The 22463-nt window shown below is 38.1% G+C and overlaps 2 protein-coding genes across 4 annotated transcripts in view; one reads left to right on the forward strand and one right to left on the reverse strand.

Moving 5' to 3' along the window:
- Positions 1-6331, reverse strand: part of PACRG (parkin coregulated) — a 243531-nt gene extending 237200 nt beyond the window's left edge. For all 3 annotated transcript variants that reach the window (XR_011738337.1, XM_071806367.1, XM_065835899.2), the window contains exons 1-2: positions 6174-6331; positions 5314-5502 (exon numbers count right to left, since the gene is read on the reverse strand). Coding sequence is in view for 2 of the 3 variants with exons in the window: in XM_071806367.1 (XP_071662468.1) it covers positions 5314-5502; positions 6174-6203 (219 nt within the window). In the remaining variant the exon portion in view is untranslated. The remainder of the gene's footprint in view (positions 1-5313; positions 5503-6173) is intronic.
- Positions 6214-22463, forward strand: part of PRKN (parkin RBR E3 ubiquitin protein ligase) — a 717498-nt gene continuing 701248 nt past the window's right edge. The window contains exon 1 of the mRNA XM_065835898.2: positions 6214-6362. Coding sequence (XP_065691970.1) covers positions 6356-6362 — 7 coding nt within the window. The 5' untranslated portion in view covers positions 6214-6355. The remainder of the gene's footprint in view (positions 6363-22463) is intronic.

The following is a 22463-nucleotide window of genomic DNA, read 5'->3' on the forward strand; positions in this document are numbered from 1 at the left end:
CAAGTTTATGCTGCTCTCGATGCTTGTGGAATTACTCTGCTAGAACTCAGATTCATAACTGTTTTTAAATGAATGAAGACTGTGATGTTGCCAAGAGGGACACTCTCACCCACACATCTTATGCTGACAACCTATTAGTGTTTCCCCTCCTCCTTGTGCATGTTAACAGCTGTTAGAGCTGATCGAACCGCCTCTGTAGCTGCAAGAAACACCAATGTAAATGCAAAAGGGGAGAGTGAGGCAAGCAGTCAGGAGAGGAAAGAGGGCAGGTCAGGGGAGCCTGGTGATAGCAGGAGCTTCACTTGCCTCAACCTCAGAGACTGCACTTTGACACTGTAAGCTGAAACAGGCTGGAGTATGTTTCAGCAGGATAAGTGCCCTGTCAGCCAACATTGTACAAATGTGGGCAAAATAAGGGGCAGCAGTAATAAACAGCCTGAAAGAGGAAAAAGATAGGACTTCCTTCCAGAGCACTGACAGTTTAAATTGACTCACAGAGTTCACTGAAGTGTACTCTCAGATTGTATAAAATTGCTGTTGTTAAACTGGAGCAGTTCTGCCAAGATGGACAGCCAATAAACATTTATCAAAACATTCCTTTAACTTGACATCTACTTGCCCCAAAACGTAATGTCTTTTCCAATAAATTAGCTATTATAATAGAAAGGTAAAATAAAAAGGTAAAATAAAATTTTAAAAAAAGGTAAAACAATGCTTTCCTATAGCCTTACAATCAGATCAGAAACTATTACTGCTACAAGACAAATAATGAAAGTAGTTTTAGTTACACTATATGGATGAATATAAATAGAGTATCAAGTCACAATTTTCAGATTGTAAACAAATCACATTATGGTTAAAATAAAACCCTTGCTATGAGTTATTATCAAAGGGTGAAGAGCAAGAAAGTCCTTCACAACACACGTTACTGATAATGGCTGGAAAGAGCAGTTCAAAAAAACAAAGACTGAGAATTCGTTCCAATACACACTGCAGACTCCTAAATGAGGAACAGAGGGATGAAAATCCAGAACTGCAATCTCAATAATACTTTTTTCTGCTTATAAGCAATTACACTTCTTTTAGGAGACAGGAGCAGTCCTTCGTGCTTCCCATCATAGCTAAGATGCCCCACGTTCAATAGCTCTGCTTTGGTTTTCAAAATCCAGGAACAAAACAATTCTTGGCATCACTCCCCTTCTAAGGCCATGTAGTAGACATTCTCACTTTATCCCTTACACACAGGCTGCATGTGGCCCATTGCTAGCAGCAGTTTCTTACTGCTTGCATGGATACAGATGGATATAACAGTGGTATTCTCTATATAAAAACCTACTGGTTTACACACTAAGCTGGGAAGAAAATCTGAATTTAGTACTCTGGCCAGAGGAGTTCAAATTCATGTTCTGCAGATGGATCCTTCAACTTTCCTGGCAACAGCGTTACTAAAGGAGGACCTTCTGCTTCCCTAATGAAGTGTTGCCATTTTGCAGTAAGGAATACAAGGTTCAGGAAAAGCAGGGGAGGAAAAAAAAAACAGAACATCCTTTGATAGCTTTATTGGGTAAGCACTCAAGAAATGATGTCTTAAGGTCCAATTCTACTCCAAAAAACATTAGATCCATTCTAGCAAGCAATAATGGACATAAAATACCATAAGACAAAGCTTCCAAAACTCCTGCATGAATGATGTATGCATTAAGATACATAATTTAGTGTGTTTTACATCTTGCCACTTTCAGCCCTATGAATCCTTACTCTTTGCAGCACAGTAACAGCACTTTGAAAGGACATGTAGAGACTTTTCCCTTTGTGGTCTTTTTCACCTCAGTAATCTTGTAACTAGTTTAATAATCTTTTAAAAGTTGGGAGATAGACTGGAATTCCCTTTCTAGAGTTCCTCTTAAATAATAAAATTAATCTTCTCCTTGAAAAAGTGCTTTTACCACTAGTTTATTATAGAAAAGGGGGGCACTAACACTGTATTCACTCATGTACAGCAGAAAATAGTAAAAATAATCATTTGGAGAGGATCAGAAGTGAACAGAGGTATCTTCCTGCTGTCCACATGCATGTACAGACACTTTTCTACTTGCTAGTCTGTATATGAATTTTTAATTATATTCCTATTTCTACTCACTCAGCACCTATGAATTATGAACACATAACATGGCAGTCTTGGTTCCACTTGGAGAACAAAACAATTAAAATGTAAATGTCACAGTATCTAGCTCGTTAGTGTAGAAGACCTTTATCGAATCTTGCTCTTAATCTAAACTGCTGTATGAATTTATGGTTTTGGAATAACATAAACCAAAACACTTTGTCCAGTTCAGGAACAATTTTGTTTTGGTGAATATTTGTTAAGCGATGTATTTCAGTAAGTAAATGTTAGATTTAGCCACAGCTGAGAGAAATCTTGAATATTGTGTGTACTTAATTTCTATAGTTACTATTGGCTATGAAAGCAGACTTGGGAAGAAAACGTCATCCAACAGCTTTCATGAAAAATGGCTTAGTAAAACACTCTTGGCACAACCAACATCGAAGAATTCTGGAACCTTTACTATTTGTAGCCATATATGCATAATGGTAATATGTTAGAGTCTGTGCTAAGTTTAAGACTCACTGCATGCTTGCACCAAAGGCTCTGCATCTAATTATTTGACCTGGAGATGCTGAACATGCTTCTGACAACCCTGTGCCTTGTCATGCTGTTAACAAAAAGAATTATCATGTTTTAACTACATTTGCCTGCTGTGCTTTCAACCCTCCACTCAATTCCAAAGCCTTCCGTGAGAACTTCATCAATGATGTCAACCTCTGACAAGTGAGTACTTAATAAATCTGAAGCTCCATTTAACCAGTTGTTGGAAAAGCAAGACGGGACACCTGCTTCTGCAGAGACAGAGTGGCAGTGAGATATTCCTTACTCTATCCTGTTTTTTTGCACAATGACCCTTGGAAAATGATTCCAGTGGCTGCCTGTCCTCACTCAGAGCTTTTGCAAAATACAGCCCTGGCATTACAAATCTTGCAAAACCTCTAAGAGTTTCAGGGCATCTAACCCAGTTATGAGCAGAATCTGTAGAGCAGGTCAGAACACTGTAAACCCTACATCCGACAGGACACTGAGGGAGCATGGAGGGGGGCGGGAAGGCAGGGCAGCCACAAAACAGGTTGCCCAGAGAGGTGAAGGAATCTGTGATGATGTTGGAGGGTTTCACAGCTTAGCCAGGGAAACCCATGATTGACCTGATCTAGTGCTAGTGACAGGCCCACTTCAAATGGGAAGTTGGGTCAGATGATCTCCTGGTGTCCATGCCACAAAACCATCATTTCTATGATTCAATTAGTAGCTCCAAAGGCAGCAGATTTACCTGTCTGCTGTTGCTTAATGACTGTGCCACAATTTAACATTCTGCTAAAGTTTAGGAAGTTAAAATTGCAGCCATAGAAGTTCAAACTCTATAAATATTTAAAATAAAACCTTAATTTTGTTTAAACTCATAGCTGGTTATGTTCAGAATTCAATGCTTTTTAAAAGGAAATATATATTTATCAAACTCCACTGAAATTGCTGATTCTTCTAGACAAGATCAAGCATCTTTTACATATCAAGGTGTAAACAAATACATGCAAATATCGATTATTTGATTTTTTTTTCCAGAGAAAAGTCTCTTAAAAATTAGTCCTTAAACTCACTGAAGTGTTCTAGTCTATTCCACATATCTCTAGAACTAAAAACAAACAAACCAAACAAGTTTTAAAACAAAGTTTTACTAGAAAGGATAAAGTTTTTAATGTAGACAATTTCTACTTCCTTTAAGATTTGTTTAAAGATGGATTTGTTTGTGTTTCTAAGAGGATGCTCTTACAGATCACAAGTCCATAAAGACTGCAACAGGAAGGCTGTTTCAGCAGAACAAGGGAAATCATGTATTTCATAACTGTGCTCAGAAGAATATATAAAATTTTAAAAACTCCAAGAAAACAAGACTCTGCTAACACCTTGAATTGTGTCCAAATAAAGAAAAATACAATTCAGGAGTTTAAGCAGAGATGTGTGCTCATAGTAGCTCATATACTTACATGTTGAATGTTTGTGTTCTGTACCAGCTGAAGCTTTTTTACGTTTAAAATCGGACTAAAGTAGACAAATAAAACAATCTAAAGCAATTTGAAAGGCCTAGTATTTCCACCCTCTAAATTCATTAGAAATTAGGACTATTACTGAAAGCGAAGCTTGCTGGATCAACTCCTCTTTGTCTTTGAACTATGAGATGGGGAACTAATGTTTGTTTCCCATTCAGTGTTCGCCTGTACCGTGTGAAAGCGTTTTATTCTTTTTTAACCTTATTTTTAAAATGAACCTATTTTCCAGATCTTTGCCATCCTATGTGATATTCACATCAAATTTATACCACACTGTGCCAGTATATGGAAACACTTTCAAATAATACTACAGGTCATGGAAGCAGGGGCTGGCCACTTGGAAGGAATATAAGGCTGCTGTTAGAGGATGTAGGAAGGCAGCTAGGATAGCCAAGGCCTCCTTAGAATTACAGCTGGCAAGAGGGGTCAAGGACAGCAAAAAGAACTTTTTCAAATACATAGCAGATAAAACTAATACCAGAGGCAATGTAGGCCCACTGATGAATGAGGTGGGTGCCCTGGTGGCGGAAGATACAGAGAAGGCAGAATTGCTGAATGCCTTCTTTGTCTCTGTCTACTCTGCTGGAGGCTGTCCTGAGGAGCCCCATACCCCTGAGACCCCGGATGAAGCCAGGTCAATGGAGGGGTTTGCTGCCCAGGGAGGTTCTGGAGTCTCCTTCCCTGGAGACATTCAAAACCTGCCTGGACACATTCCTGTGTGACCTCACCTAGGCGTTCCTGCTCCAGCAGGGGGATTGGACTAGATGATTTTTGGAGGTCCCTTCCAATCCCAAACATACTGTGATACTGTGATAGCATTTTGCTAAATGCAAGGTAGGAAGCCTTGCGCACAATTCTATAGTCTGACAGTTTAATAGAACATGCATTGCCAGTACAAAACAATACAGAAAAATTGTGGCACCAAAGCAATACTCTTCAAGGCAAAGCATCACAATCTCCACAAGCACTGGCGTTTACCTTATGATAAAACTTCTGTAAAGCCTAAAGGTAATTTCAGCAACCAGCAAACTCCAGATAAAGTTTAAGCAACTCACACACCTTCCTGTCATGCTTTATCCCCAGCTCTAACTTACTATGCTTCCTGGACACGTGAAAGTAAACTAATTAACATCACTTCTATACTAACAGCAAACATACCACAGCGTTTTTCATCATGGCTTTAATAGTGAATCCCTCGGCAACCAGCTGCTTGTTTTTCTTCTCTTGCCCCGATGGCTCCTGCTGCTGGGGGCACCTGTCACCTACGGACTTGGAAGGGCTTGCGCTCCCTTTCTCCACTACCATCTCCCCACCAGCGGCCGCGAACGACAAGAGGCAAAATACAGACTGGAAAAAACAAACAAACGTAAGTCAACGCCCCGCCCCGATAAGCTGGAAAACACAGTAGGTCTACCTCTGTTCCCTTCCCAACCAAGGACACCCACACACCCCTCCCGCGCCTTCCCTGTCCCTGACAGGCCTCCTCATCTCCGCCTCGTTCCTTCTCCTTCGCTCTCCCCCTTCAGCACCACAGCTGGTCCCGCTCCTCCTCACCGCTCCCGCTCTTCAGTCTCCAGCCCTTCATCAGCTCCTGCACTTCTTGCCCCGCTCTGGGACCCTTTGCCACCCCGCCTGCCCGTGTCCCGCCCCCGCCCCTCTCGCCTCACCCCCTGCGCCACCCGCCGGGGCCCCTCGGCGGGGTTGTTACGGGTGGGGCAGCACTGGCGGCTGCGGGCGCTAGCACTCGTTCCCGGCCTCGCGCCCGTCACTAGGCAACGCGTCAACAGCCGGGCGCTGTGCCGGCGGCTACTGGGTGCGCGGGGGAAGCACGCGCTTAACCAGCGAGACATCGGCGGCAAACTGCTGCCACGCGCAGCCGGCACGCAGGTGCGCCGAAAAGCGGGCAGGCACCCCGTCCCGCGGCATCAGTTAACGGAGATCAATTAACGCGGGGGCGGAGAAGGGGAAAGGCAACCACGTGGGGAGAGCTGGGCAGTGTGAGGCGAGAACTACGTTACCCAGAGGACACCGCGCTCCTTGGGGCGCATGCGGAGTAACGCCACCAACCGGCCCGGCCTCTCCGCGGCTGTCGGCGCGCAGCCGCGCGGCGCTGAGGACTGCAGCGGAGCACTCGAGAGGCGGGTGCGGCCGGCACCAGTGCGTGCGCGCGCTGCCGTTCTCCTCCTCCCTCGCCGCCGCCATGATAGGTGAGTAAGCGAGCCCGGATGCAGTTCCGCCCTTTCCTGCCCCCCCCCCCCCCCCCCCCCCGCGCCCCGCTCTTCCCTACCGCGGCCACCACTGATGCGATGGCCACGGGGGACGGTGTGGGCTGGCTTGGTTCCTCCTTAGTTCCCCCTCGGTTCCCCCTAGCACGGCCCCCCGCGGCGCCTCCCCTAGTGCCTTGGCGGTAGTGGGGCGCCTCTGACTCCGCTGCGGGTGGTGGTGGGTGCCCGGGGTCACCGCCCGGGGGGTCGCCATCGTGACGAACCGGCACTGCGCGTCGCCTGGTGACCGCGGCCCCAGGGGCGCCGGTCCAGGGCAGGGTGCGCCGGCTGGGCTGTGTCCTCACCTTCGTTAGCGCGCCTCTGGTGAAAGTCTTTCGTGTTTTTGGTGGGGCCGTGCTGAGGACTTGGGGTCGAAGTGCCGAGGGGTCAGTGTTCTCTTTTACTCCTCTAACGGGGGATGACCCACCACCGGCCAGCCCAGGGCTTGTATTTGAGGTCACTTTTAAATTACGTTCTATTGCCCCTTAGTGTATCGATTGTAAATACTGTCGGGCAAGGTTTCTGTGACTTGTGAACCTTTGTGGCCTTGCCTAGTATGTATCTGTGTCATTGGTCTGGCATGGTACTCGCAGTGATCTGAAAAAGCAGCACCTTGGGCCTAATCACCTTGGCAGTTTGGCCGTTTAGTCCTTGAGTTGCTTTCTGTACCCATGGAACAGTGATGGTATGACATGTCAATCGCTTGTTTCAGCGGTGTGTTTTTTTGGTTTTGTTTTGTTTGTTTTTTTTTCTTTTTTCTGTGTGTGGTTTGTTTTTGGTTGATTTTTTTTTTGTGTGTGTGTGAGATAAATCCATGCCTGGATAATCCCACAAGTTACAGGGTCTGTTTTGTAGTCATTGTTTCTCATTACACATTTCATCTTGCTTTCACTTTCTAAATTTTGTAAATAATTTTATGTAAAAGCTATGTAATGTAGTAAATGCTCTTATGGCTATGCCTTGCCTTCCTCAGGCTTGCTGTTTGTTTCATCTTCAGTGTAGGTGTCAAAGTTGTCTATGTAAGACCTGATCAAATTGGAAAGCTTGTAGTTTGTTATCAAAATATTTATTGGTTTTAAATTAAAAATTTCAAAGCTATCCAAGAATCCTATGGGTCTTTCAACTAGGCATGCTTTTTTTCTTAGTGGTATATGAACTCAAATATTTGGGTAGTGTTCCTTTTCTTTCAGCTTTGCAAAAGCTAAAGAGAAAGTTAAAAGCAGTTATTTAAGAATTACTTTCTGTATAAATATTTATGTAAATCCTGTCTTCTGAGTTGGGGGACCTTATGGGGTTTTGTTGTCATTTGGACTATTTTTTTTTTTTCTTGTGTAGCAGAGAAGATCTTGAATTAAAGGCTTGGCTTAAGGAAAGCACAGAGGGTCAGATATATCTTTCATTTTGCAATGTTATCTCTTCTGTGGATTCGATGTCTTGCTATACTATATAAAATACATTATGTTTACAGAGCTGCAATGTGTGTTTGCTTTTGAATGCTTTAAAAAAGTTTAGTGTGCATAACCACTACCCATGTGGTTAGAGAGTTAATGCTTCTAGCCCTCATACTGAAATCTATATGTTTACTCACTATGCATTAATATTTATATGATGGAGGAACTGTGATTTTATTTTCACTGTGGCAGATGAAACTATTTGTGAATATTGATTATTAAATATACCAATTAGTTGCAAATTCAGAAGCACAGCTTTACAGGATTTCCCACCTTAAATGATTCAAGAACAACCTTTTATTTTAGTGAAAAAAAATGCTGAAAAGAAAATAACTGTCTTGAAAGTGTATGATGTAGAGACCTAGTCTAATTTCCTGCTTTCTGAAAAATCTTCTCTAAAGACTTATGAACTGGGAATACCATGGCAAAATTGGGAGCAGGAAGGCAAGGATGAAATAATTTGTGTGATCCATGCCCAATTTTTTGGCCAGAAAGAGTTATCCTGTGAAGCATATGGTATATTTTCCAAAATGTTTTGCAGTTTCATATCTCTGGAAGTGCTTTATCTCCTCATGTCTTCCTGTGGCAAAGGATTCAACCATGTAGTTGTGCAGCACATGACAATTCCTTTGATTTTTAGTTTGCTATTTTGTACTTTCTTTTTAGGTCCTTTTATTCTCATGCTGTGAAATAGGGAAAACAAACTTGATAAACATGTTAGTATTAATAATTTTTTTCTTGTTCTTCTGTGGTGTTACTCTTTTTGTCTAGTGAAAAACCTTTTAACTACATCTTCTTCTAAGTGACCATGCTCGTGGTTCTTTGAACTTTTTATTTCCCCTTCCTCCCATGAATTTTTTAAAGATAGTTTGCTGAGGATGACTTCTTTCCATAGCACCTGTTGTTCCAGAAGAGCTTAGATAATTGACTTATATAACTGGCTTTTAATAGTCTTCATATGATTCCCGGTCTGTTTCTTACTACATTCTCCTTCCTTGTTGGTTTTTATTTTCTGAGCAGAAATTTGTGGAGAAAGAGTTGCTTATGAATGGATTTCTGAGTGCTAATGTGTTACCTCAGGGAAAAAAAAAAAATCATACGTGCTTATTTTCAGTAGGAGGTTTTTCCCTGTGGGAAGCCTTCAAAATATGTAACTGTGTTTATTTTCATCTGTGTGACATCTGCTTTTAGAATATCATAACAGCAAGTTAATTATGTAATGGTTCATTTGTGTAGAAATTCTGTGGACAAATTAATCTGGAAAGTGCATGACAGCTGACACGTGCATTGCATTGCACGGAATTCATGAGTGCTTCTGGAATTCTAATTTTAGGGTAAACCTTTAAAAGTATTTATCAATGTAAATGGTGGCACTTGCTTTTATGAATGCTTTTAGAAGATTGTTCTGTAATGTGCTTTGCTTTTGAGTTGCCAGAATGATTCCTTAGTGGTCCTTTCAGTTATGCATATATTGCTTTTTATTTTTTAAAGTTACAGTTTATTTATACTGCTTGCTCAAGGGCTGTTCAGTTAAGGATTTCAGGAAACTCTTCTATATAAAATTATTTAATTTTAATTTAATAATGGGAAAGACAATTATATAAATGAAGGAATGTTTAAGATAGTGGTTTTTTATTTGGGCTAGAAAATACTGTATGTATGTATTCTGACTGATGCAAGACAGAAATCCTTGCGTAAATTACTTGCCACTGGGGAGTCAAATTCGTGTTGCTTTCCATCTTTGTAACAGTGATGAAAGTTAAATGAACTGAATAGCCACTGCTTGAAGGACCTGTGTCATACCTCATTATCTTTTGTCAGCCAGTCTTCAAAGGAGTTTACTGTAGATGAAAGCATTTCTGTGGACAACTTCTGTACTGTCATTTACCTAAAGCTTATAAGACTTCATGTCCTGTTTCCAGATTTGTGTCTTTCTTTGTCGCTTTGCTTCCTGTCCCTCATTTTTTTTTCTGAATTTACATATAGTTTACTAGTAGCTTTGTTGTGGTTCAATGGAAATGCCTGTTGCAGCTAATTCAAAGCTTTTCAGCAGTGCAGGTAAGAAAATTTAGAAAGCATGAGGTTAATGATAACTCATGTCTAATAGAGAGAAAAGTGATCAACCTAGAGGCTGATGAGCACTGGCTGGAGTTGTCACCACCTGCTTTCTCCATCTCTTATGATGCTGGGCTGGTTAGGTGCCTTGAGAGCACATTTTCAGCATTTGTGGCTGGTAGGGTCTGCTGGTGCCTTTTTTACCTGATCAACAAGACTGTTGCTTTGACACAAAGCTGTGATAAAGATAATCTTGTAGGGTTGTTTTGCAGCCTTCAGCAGTTGGGTGCCCTAAACAATGCTAGCTGTGTTGATACATAGAGCTTACTCTCTTGTGGTCAAGAACAAAGCAAAAATCTTGGATGAAATCTTAACCAAACCTGAAGTTTTGGCAGAAAGTAATATTTGATTACTTATTGTAAATTCTGTCCTCATAGTGTCTCTGAGGTGCCTGTGCCAGAACTGAGAAGGTACGAAAACTTGCACACTTCGCCTTATGTTACAGCTGTTTTAACATACTGTTTTTGATGATACTGACACACATGTAGGTTCTCAAACAGCTTAACTATGTCATATTTTGGACTTAATTTGACATTTAGATTTGGGAAAAAGTTGAAAATTAAGTTCTGTTGGAAAAAAGTGATCATTAGTTTAGCCATTTGTCTAGAAGTTTTCAGGAATTGGTTTCACATATTTTTAAAACTTTTAATCTATTTCAATATTTGAAAGATGAAATTTTCTTCTTTTTTTTTTTATACAGGTGACATTATTAAAATACTAGATTGCATTTTTCTGCCTTGGTCAGAGCAGAAAAAATGTTTATACTTAAGATCGTGACATTAGGTCATTTGTATTTTAATTTTTGTTATAAACACAGGCTTATGTGTATGACAATGTATGACAGTGTTACACAATTTCAGTATTTTATTTACTTTTTTAACTGGCTGAACACTATAAAGTCTGATAGATAAACTCAACACAACATTCATGTGGATGCATTGCACTGTACTTGTTTGCTCTCACTGGTGTCATAGTTCTGCTACTTTGGAAGGAGGTCTTGGTCATGCTCTGTTGACATGTTGGAGAGCTTTTGTTAGGACCCATGAAAAATACAGAACAGGGCCTGAAGTGTTTCTGAAATGTATTCCACAGATAGCTTACATACAACTTCTTCTTGTTATTTTAGGATGGTTATTGATGATAACTTTAGAGACAATAGTCTTCTACCACCAAAAGAGGAGATAGAAATCAATGTTAACTAATGATATAGTCATGAAGTAAAAGACATAAGGAAATGGTGGCAGTTATTTAAATATGTGTTTAGAAATGGAGCATGGAATTGATAATGTATTTTGTAAAAAAGATTTTATGTGTGAAATACTTTTTGGTTAACTTAAGCTATTAATTTTCACTCAAGTTTTTTAATTAACAATTACAGAGAATCATTAGAGGTAACTTACTTTGGAAAGAAAACAGATAGGTAATAATAATAGAGCTTATGGTCAGCTTGGTTTTGTTGTGGTTTATTTGCTTTAAAGTATAAAACAAAGGTGGTCACCTAAATATGGGGATTTAATCAAGGTGAGGGCTTATTTTTAAGTAAGCACTTGAAAGACATCAGTTGACCTCATAGCATTCCGGTTTCCCATTCACACTTCTTCTATATTGGTATCAGCATCAGGAAGACAGATTGGTCAGAACATGTAGTACATGGGTGGTATTTTGAAGATGATGCAAGATAGTCTTTGTGCGTTGACAAGAGCTGGACGAAAACTTCCTAGAGGCTTGTGTACCTAAGTTAATTTGGTAAGACAGGTTTTTCAGCAGCAAAAGTTTATAGCTCTATAATTTGATGCAGTGTTGGTAATTTCTGTCCTGTGGTCAAGACATTTAACATTGTAACAGGGAATGTGACTTCAAGAACTAGTCAGAGACAGCAAGTAGCCCTTTGTGCAGCTGTTTAACACCGTATAGCTTTTATGTTGGTACCTTGTCCCAATAATGTTGCCCTTTTATTTATAAAAATTACATCTGTTTCACTGTGTGTTATGTCAAGAGGAGGCAAGGCTAACATGGTCTAATGCTATTGAAGATTTTATATTGTTCTTACTAGTTTATTTCTATAGGAAACTAGCAGTTCTGTAACTTTAATAGCTTTGCATTTTTTGGTGTGTTGTGTTTTTTTTTTCTTTGTTTTGTTTTTAGATGGCAGGATTAAGTAGGCTTCTGAAATATTTAATTAAAAGGCAAAATAAATATCTAAATTCGGTATATAGTTGTTTCTCAAACTTTTTTCCTCCCCCAAAAATCCAACAATTATAAAATTAGACTGTGGGAATGTATTTTCAAACAAGGTAAAATACCTACCAACATTGCTCAGCAATATACACTATTGATAAACAATTCCTTGAAATGCTTCTATTTTATGTGTTAGAGGAAGCAAACAAACCACAACAAACAAAAAAGGGGGGGTACCCACCACACATCAAAACCCACAAACAAAACTGCCACCAAACAATCAAAAAAATCCAAGTTGTAGATTCACCATATGAATATGCCATTTTAATAAGAAATGATTCCAGGCATTTAAACATTTTATTTGAGCACCACAGTACCTGAGACTTTTATAAATACAGAAAAGAAACCCCCAATACCTGTGTTAAATATTGTAGGTATAACACAGGAGATGAATGAAAATTAGTATCTACACTCAAAACATAGAGGCTTTGTTTTTGTATTAAAAATTATGCTACAACGATGCTGTCTTTAGGTATTGCTGCTTCTCTTGCTGGACACTACTGATTCCTGCCCTTACACCAGCAAATTAATCTTTCCTTTGCAGCAGAGTAACCTTCTTTTCAGACATATTGTGAAGTCAAAAAATGATGCAGAAGAAATAGTTTCTTTTTAGTCTGGGTCAATTCACTGAGTTCATTCCCAGCATGGTGACATGAGAGTTATGTAGGTGTGACTAAAGGGACATCCCTTAGCCCTGTTTCATTGCTTGACCCATTAAATTGCTGAGTAACAAACTGTGGTGTGTGGTAGAGCTGATTGCCCCCTAAAGGAGAAGGTTTTGATGCCCTCTCTTCCTCCTTACTAAACAGCAGGGTATTCCTTGAGCTGATACAGATATTCATTTGACTCCAGAGTTAACTATTTGAGTGACCTGGGTTGTCAAAAACCCTCTTTAGGGGCATGGGAGGTTTTTAGTTTCTGTAGTTTGTGTGTTTTGTGTGGGGTTTTTTGTTTGGTGTGTGTTTGGTGGTGGTGGTGGTGTTGCTGGGTTTTTTTGTTTGTTTTGGGTTTTGTGTGTGGTTGGTTGTTTTGCCTATCATTGGTTCAGCTGAGAACCAGTGTTGGTGCAAGGGAAGTGACAATCCACAATTGGATTGACTGAGCTATTTCTTAGTCAACAATATTGGCAATAATATTACCTTCCTGAAAACATGTTATTGGGTGTTTAGTAGCTATTACAGGAGGAAAAAGATTAAAACTGAATTTGAAGGAAAATATTGCGTCAGCTTCATGAATTTTTTCAGAAATATCTCTCAAAGAACAAAAAGCAGGGGAGAAGGCCCTGAACTGTTTTAAAAACGTAGAAGATGGGCTATAGATAGTTAACACTGGCAGGTCAGCATTTCTGTAGTGAATGAGAGATGAAGGTGGTAGCAGAGACATGTTGTGGAGAGCTTTAACACTGAAATACGATTCATACAGCAGTTATCAAGTTAAGGGAGGATGGGAGCATGGGTAAAAGTGTTGGCTGTCTGGATGACCGATAACTCCTGTGTTGCACTCTTCATCAGTGTGTTGGTCATCTTTCTGCATAAACATTTCTGTTTCTCATTGTTATGAAAATAGCCTCGAACAAGCAAAATGACAATAAACTCTTTCAGAATTTCCCTGAATTAATTTGGACTAGAAAATAATGGTTCCAGCTTAGCAACCAAAGGAAAAGTATTTTGGGGATTGTCTATTTAGGTACTTTAATGATCTCATGCTGTGAATTTGGGTTTCTTTCTTTTGTTGTTGTAATCTTTGTGTTCTGGTTTGGTTCGTGTAATGCTATGTGTAGCTCCACTACAATACATACTTTTCACTGGAATAGTGGTTTGAGTTGTAGATCATTATTACACTTACTTTATGAACATGTGGAATAATCTTTCCAATGGTTAACTTGATTAAACAAAACCTGAATCTCATAATATTGAAGACTACTCACATTTCATGTGCATGACTGATTTTGCTGGGATTGCGTTGAGCCTTTTCGTCTTCTGCTGGGGTAACTGTATTGTACTGTCTGTACAGAACAGCATCATGAAATGTGTGTTTCGCTGAATTTATATTTTATTGATTATTTTCATCCAAATTCCTTTTTAAAATTACTTTCTCAGCAGGCTTTTAGAAAGTTAGTATCATATGAAATAGGTTATCTTCAAAAGACATCTGATTTCTGTTAAATATACATGAGCATTCTGCATTTCTTTGTTTCCTTGAAGAAAGATGTGAAGACTTTCAGCTTGGATTTCTTTTTGAAAGGAAAGCAGCAAGAGGGGAGGAAAATGTATGTGTGTTTGGGGAAGGGGGGACAGCTTTTTGGTTTGTTTCCTTGTTTTTAAATGGCCACAAAATAACAGTATTGTAACATTAAGATACATTGGGGGCTAATTAATCAGTGGCCTAGTATGTTCTGATGCAGTTTTTTGAGTCTTTCAGATAGGGGCCTACAGATAGAATAATGATCTGGTAGTTTCTTTAAATTATCTGCCATTGCCAAAATAAATCCCCATGCTTTTCTGTGTTATGTCGTTACCTAGCAGTATATCTGTTAATAGAATGGCGAGTGAATGTATGTTAATGTAAGATCTGACTCTTGTGTTGTGCATAACTATTGTTGTGACAGGTTTGAGGTGTGTGACTTCTGATTCAGCTGATTCAGTCGTGAAAAGGTTTTTCTACCGTTTGTTTTTCTTTTACTTCTCCCTTCCATTCTCTGCTGCCATCTGTGCATCCTGCCTCATTCCTCTCACTGACCATATTACTAATTTGACTGTCGAACTAATTCAACTTGCTCTTGTAGAAAAAAAACTGGCTGTTTTTGCTGAATATCATGCTCAGAGAAGGGCTTTGTGAACACATCCGCTCAAGATAAACAGACAATGCAGGAGATAGCAAAAATGGCACTAAATAATTTTAGCTGGGTGCTGCTTGATCTGTTTAGTCCCCCTTGTATTTAGTTCTTCTTGTGCATCTTCACCCTCTGCTGTTGCAGAATGCATTCAGCTCCTACTGATGTTGGGAACATATCCAGAGCTGGCAAAGGATTTCACAGTCCTTTTTGTCCATTTTGTCGATTTTGGACAAAAGATATTATAAAGGAGAAGATTATATTTAAATTCCTGTCTTCTTTTTTGGAGTGATAAAGAAAGATAAACTGATTACAGCTTTTGTAGTAGGAAAGATAAATTCTTGCATACATAATGTGTAAATATATTATCAGTCGCCAAAACATTTGGTCCAGCTTATCTGTGTGATGAGAATAAAATTAAGAATTTCAAATTCCACTTACAGGAACAATTAGGAAAAGGCTTATGCTAACAAATATGGAAATTTAAAGAATATTTTGGAATTCGTAACAGCAAATGCTACTGGTTAGGAGTGCCTGCCCAAGTAAAGTATGTGTCTTTTGTAGATACATTGAAAGCCAAAGTCATTATTGGATTCTGTTTTGATAACATTGCCTCAAGAGGTGGAGTAACTTTCTTAATTATGAATATATATATCCCCATTTACTGAAATAAATTAATTGGGCTAGCATACACTGTATCATGGAACTGCCTGCTGTGTAAGTGGTCAGGCTGCAGAAGCAAATGATACCGAGAATGGTGCAGTTTTTTTCAAGTTACAGTATTTAGTAGAAGCCTAAGGGAAAGTAAAACTATTAGTGGAAATCTTGTTATTTTGCCGAACAGGTGTATGTAAAAGGGATACAGTTCATTCTTTTCAATAATTTTCATTATTGAATGGTTTTTTTATGATGCACTGTACGTAAATATCGTAGGACTGAAAAACAATTTGTAACACAAAATGCAGCCAGTGATGTGTGAAGTTTTCCATTAAAAGAAGGAAAAATGGAAGTGTTAGAAATATGCGGCTGTATATCCAGAGTTCACAAAATGTCACTACAAAGGTTGGTTTGGAGATAATTATCAGGCAAACTTTAATTATATAATTGTCAATTATTGCACAATAGATGATTTCTGAATTACAGTGTGTGGCATTTTGCAAATGTTTGTTTTATGACAACTTAATCATTAACTAAATTTTAGTACAGTAAATTATTTTCTTTAGTATCTATATTTCAGATTCCTAATGTTGTACGTTGGGCCTCTCCCTGTCCCTTTGTATTTTGATCAGTGCAAACAGAGAAGAAAGGTGATGACTTTAAAAAATAAGGATAAAAATCCATCAGATTTATCTGTTGTAGAAAAAGCCGTCAGTACCCTCTGGTCTGTTTTATTCCTGAAGCTGGACAAGATGGAGAAAGAATTAGTTCATTGCTGTGCACTTTTTGAGGCAGACTGAAGTCTGCCTGATTATACTAAACGGGCTTTTAAGCAGTTACTCTTGTGTCGAATCACTTTTCTCAATAAGCATGTTCAAGTCTACATTAGTATTGTTAATGTTTAACCCAGGAGAAATTGTAGCACAAAAGTTTTTCTTTGAGGGATATGAAAATACCTGTGAGATATTTGCCACATTATTACAAAATCTCTGTTAAAATGACAAGAGACAAGAAGAAACACTTAAGTTCTTCAGCCATTAGTCAAATATTAAATTTGAATTCAGCAATCCTAAGGGTAGAAATTAATGAACAGTTAATCGTGAGACTGGCTTTTATTTCATGCCCTTGAGAAGTTTGTACAGTGGTAGCTGGTATTTGTGCCAGTAAATATGCATATTTTCTGAAGAAAACAGTCTGATTAATGAATTCTCATGAATTCAGTCCAGAGACTTCAGTAAATAACTTGTCACAATTATGATGCATTAAGTACACAGTAGCTTTATGTAGGACATTTCAGTGATGTCTTTTTTATAGATGCTACATGCCTATCATGGGTGAGCCATAAAATATTTAGCAATTTCTTCTAAATACATCATAATAACATCCGAAAGAAGTGGCATTGTAAATTATATGCTTCAGAGAAATTAACCATATTAACTGTTTTCCTGCTTTGTTACCTCTAAGCAATTAAATTTTTACAGCAAAAGCACTCTCTTGGACTTTGGAACCATTTGAGGCTGTCTGCAGAAATTAATACCTCTATTCATGCTAACAATCTCAAGGGAGGAATATTTTTAAACTCTGACTCTCAAACTATTTTAAAGCTTTCATTCCCTCTGATGACCTCTGACATTGTGATATTATATGCCATTATCATCTTCTCCATGTATCTTTGAAGGGGGGGAAACGATGATGAGACACACACATGTAAGAGTAATGATGGGCCATTGCCCATTAAACATCTCCAAAATAAATTACCTGGATCCTGCATACAGTTTTTAACCCCCACTTCTCAGCATTATTCCAGTTATGTTTGCTAAGGAACACTGATTTTCTATACTCATCTGGTTTGAACTAAGTTGAAATGATGAAAGGAAGCTGGTTACCAGATGAACATTGTCAAAGAGTACCTTGCCATTAATGTCTTCCTTTTTAACTTTGTTTTTGGAAATCTGACCAATGAGATTTTGTGTTTATTTTCTATATATGTCAGAAGTTCTTTTGTGTGTTACTTGTCCCTGTAACATAGATCTTTTGCTAAGAAAACAACAAAAATATTTTTATGTCCTTTGCATTCCATGTGTTTGGAAATTGTTTTGATATTCTCTTATGATTTGAGGTCACACTCTGTCTTTGCCTCCAAGCTCTAAGACAAAACCCTTCTACTGGGAGTATATGCAATCCTGATGTGAGTATATGAAAGAAAAGAAGTTGGTTTGATTTATTAAGAGCTTCAGAAGCTGGTAAAGATGAATAAAGATAATAATCGAGGAAAGAGCTTGTCTGTGGCATTTTAACAGACAGCAAGGTTACAATAATGTGTAGGAAATGAAAGGACAGCTTTTTAGAGAGGAGTTGCCATTAAAACGTGTTGTTTGTGCCGTGTTATTTTTGAAGGTGGTATGAACAATACATTTGTTTTCACTAGAGTCAGACTTCCTTGTTTGCTTTAGTTTGTCTATGAAAGCTTATTCATGTGATTACAAATGTCTGAAATTTTTTGGTATACTATATAAAACAGTAGACTTCCATACTAAGCTTGCTTATGATGACATAGATGAGCACTGAAGCAAATTCATTTACATTTGTAAATTGTTTATGGTATATAAAACCCACAAACAAACAAAGTGAACTTGTCTCTCCAGAAACAAGATAACGCTTGCTTTTTTCATCACTGTTTTGATGACCAGCATGGCTGTTTTGTTGAAACTGTAAAGCTTTTCTGCATGATGACATAGTTCCACTAGTTCCTTTTCTTTGTTTTTCCAATATTTTCATATTGTTTATGCTACAGTTTTCTTTCTCTTTTGTTTAGCATTTCTACATGTTTTGCTTAGTGAATTTCTGCTCTTAGTTCACTGATTTTTTTTTTTCTAGTAAATTTAGTCAATAGAACTGTCTTGTGTCAGAACTAATATATCAGATTTAATAACTTTGAGTGTATAGAGCTAAGGATATTTAGTTAACTTCAGAAGAGTAAGTATCACAAGAAACTGAAATGCTGGTGCTTTTCAAGGCTATTATGCAAGCTATTTCTCTAAGACACCCTTTCCATCAGTGGAAACATTAGCAATGATTGAATTTTTCCCTTCAAAATTCAAGGAACAGTGTTCAGCTGCTTTCTGTCTTAGTAATTTTCCGTGTGTTTTTTTTTTCCTTTTCTAAATGCACCAAACCTATAAGTTTCTGGTGATATGCTTTGAGGTCATGGAAAAAGTACTTTATATTTTCTTCATTCGTGTTAAATAAAGAGATGGTGAATGATGGAGGTAAAAGTAATTCGTATTGGACATCATATTGTGTCTCTGGCATATGGTTCTCCTTTCAATTTTAGTTTTTTTGATGAGCTGAAATGTTTTGGGTACATTTATGTTTGCATTTCTTCCCTTTTCTGATACAGTGTCCTCTGTGGAATACTCTCAGTAGAAACATATGTTCAGAACTTCAAAGTAATTACACTATTACTAAAAGCTTCATAATCAGATTACTGAGACTCAAGTGTTGAAAAAATTTGATTTTCTTTCATCCAATCATATCAATTTCATTCCAAGCTGCTCTCTGACTGATTGAAGAAACATGGCAGGACAAAGTCAAGACTTTTTAGAATGTCTAGGTCTGGTTCCTGAAGAAGAAAAAGGAACTTAGAGCAGTTTGAAGTCTGAGAGGATAAGATTAAAAAACCCCTAAATATAAATATAAATAAATATTTATTGCCAATTTTAATGGTAAAGGGTAAATTTTTAGTTGCTGCCAAACTGGCTGGGGATAACTGATGCACAAGCTTACTTCTGTATGGTGATTGACCATCTTTCTTTGAAATAGTAGGCTTAATATGTATCTAAGCAGCTTTGTTTACAAAATGTTGCCTTTATTACTTTTTTTCTTGTAAGAGTAAATTTGGTTTTCTGATCAAATGGTTGTTGAAAAAGCTATTTATTGCCAGCAACAGTTTTTATGGTCTACAGTCTAAGATATTGGTAAAAAAGATGAAAAAAAAAATAAAAAAAGGAAAACGAGCTTCATGTTGCTCTAGCACAGTTAGGGCACAAGACTTCAAAAATTCTTAAGTCAGATTTAGAAAAAAATGTCAGGAATAGGAACTATACCTACACTTTTTTTTTTTTTTTTCCTTAATCTTGATCTTTTGTAGCTCACTTGGAAAATATGGGGTCTTTTAAGAACGTGAGATGTTGTCTTAATGGTCTTGAACAAACAGGCCAGGTTTGTTACGGTCTTACCAGGCCCTGGGTATAGCGGTCTGACATGTTACATATTTTTTTCTTCAAGCTGTGTGAAGCTACAGGCTGACCTTCAAGTTGAGTATTTTGACTACATAATTTTAAGGTACTTTCTTGGTACCAACTCTGCTATTATGTGAGATCTACCTTTAACCTGGTGTGTGCTTTATGTAAAGAGAGAGAGTTCTGAGGCAGATGAATTCTACAATTGGTTAATGATTAATGTTTTGAGATGTAGATTTTTTTTGTTTTTGTAGTCTACTTTTCATTCTGCTTGCTTTCATTGTAAACAATAAAATAGTAGAAGAAGCTGAAAAGTTTCTTTTACAGTACTTTTAACAATTTCCATTGGAATTATCTTGTTGGAAGCAAATATTCCATCTGGTTTACTCTTTAACACAGCAAAACTCCTTAGTGAGCTGTGTGGCAGAGCCTGGCTGAATTCCACACAATGAGGCTCTTGGCCCTAAGCAAGATGAGCACAATCTGTTTCCCATATTTCTAATAAAGGAAAAGAAGAGTTTCTTCATTTGCTTCTTTGTTGCATTATGTTTACGTTTTATGCCTTGCTTTCTTAGAATAGCTGCTTTCCTGCTGTTCTCATTCTTTTTTTTTTTTCAATACAGGTAAAATGAAAATGCATTACAGCCCTATAAAAGTACCAAGTGCTGCTCTGAAGTAACATTAAAACTCAAATTTTTAAAGTACAGTGCAGTCCTTTGGCTGCATCAATCTCATCAAACATCTGAAGCTTAGAGGAGGCACTTGAGGGATTGTTTCTGTTGCCTTAGGTGTTCTGGGGGCAAATACAAGACTTACATAACCTGTACTAAAATCAATGGGAGTCACACAGCTGATCCCAACATTGCTCTGAAAGTTTACCTGTGCTGTCTGAATTCGGGTAACTGCTTCAATCTGTAACTTTATTCTCTCATTTGTACCTGAGAATTATTGGGAGTTACATATACATTAACGCAAGTTGATTCTGCTGTGGTATGCATGTAGCTCTGCCTCAGTATTATGAAACTGCACCTCTGAATTAATCTTGGGATTAATTACTGCTTTTCGTTATTAATATGAAATTAAATATAATTGCACATTTGAAAGTATACATCACATACTTTAAAGATACATCATACAGTTAATCTAGCATTGTATCAAATCAGTGAACACCTGCTGTATGCTTGCGTACCTCTTTTGCAGGGAAATTGGGATCTTAGCCAGGTAGTAACTTGACTGAAGGACATGAAACTTGTAAAGTGAGCAGGCCATTTCGTGACACTAGCTTTGTAAAATCATGTCATTAATACATTTAAGGTTTGATTTTTTTTTTTTTTTCTTCTCACTTGTGTAGGGTTTTCTATAAAAAGAGAGTTGAGTAATACTCAAATACTAGTAAATAATGCTTGTTTATGATATTACTTGTTTTCAGTGACTATGTTTCTCATGGTGCACTCTACTTCCGAAATCCTGACATTTCCCTGCTTTTGTCTGACAGTGACAAAATCTCCATGTGTTTTCCATTCCTGATTTTTCAATACTAAGAAATCAGCATTTCTCTTTAGTATAAGCTGAAAAAAATAAGCACTCTTTGTGGGTAATAGAGGAACTATTGATATATTTCTGGTAAGGAGCTAAGATGTCCTTGTGTATCACTATGTGGAATTTCAGGGTTAATTCGCATTTCATTTCAAAAGTATTATTTTAGACGTGTTCCTATAATCAGTTTCCTGAACTAAGACGAAACACACAGCCAGCTGTAATCCAATTTAGGAAGTAGTTGCCACACACAGAAAAATCAGGTAGTTGATTTCATGTGAATGCAGCTTTTGAAATTTTTTTTGAGACGTGAATATGATTAGGCAGCTCTTTGAGGACTAAGGATTGTGTGCACAGGGAGAATTTAGATTTACTTTGCGATTTGTACAAAAGGGGGGTTAAGGTACAAAATCAATAAATGCGTGTTCATTTTATCTATGAAAATGTTGTGCATATCTACTTGCACGTGTCTTTACTAAAGAATTAGACTTTGTTAATTCAACAGTATTGACATAGTCAAATAGGACAATGCAGATTTCTTCAGAAGGAAATTTGGTTCACTTTTATTGGTTCCCAGCTGGATTTAGGTATCAGGAGAAATAAGTAACTTTTTGAGAAACCTTGCCAACTGTTTTGACCATAAGGCAGTAGTGAAACTCTGCTTGTATTTGGGGTTTACGTCAGGAAAAACAACCTTCCTGGGCTAATACATTACTGAACAGGGAGTGAACAATAGACACCAGGGAATAGGTATTGTGTAGATGATACAGAATCAATGCCCAAAAGCGTGACCCTCCTTGTTTTCTCCAACATAATCAGGACCAATTAATCTAAAATTTGCCTTTACAAGTAGGTAGATAATGTGACTGTGGAATGTTGATACAGGCATTAAAGAGAGTCTTCTCTTTTCTTATGTTGAAAGCATAGCAGTAAAACAGTCCCATGAACTTTGCGCTTTTGGCCTTCGTCTGTG

Source organism: Patagioenas fasciata, chromosome 3, assembly GCF_037038585.1.
Source record: "Patagioenas fasciata isolate bPatFas1 chromosome 3, bPatFas1.hap1, whole genome shotgun sequence".
NCBI classification, from domain to species: Eukaryota; Metazoa; Chordata; class Aves; order Columbiformes; family Columbidae; genus Patagioenas; species Patagioenas fasciata.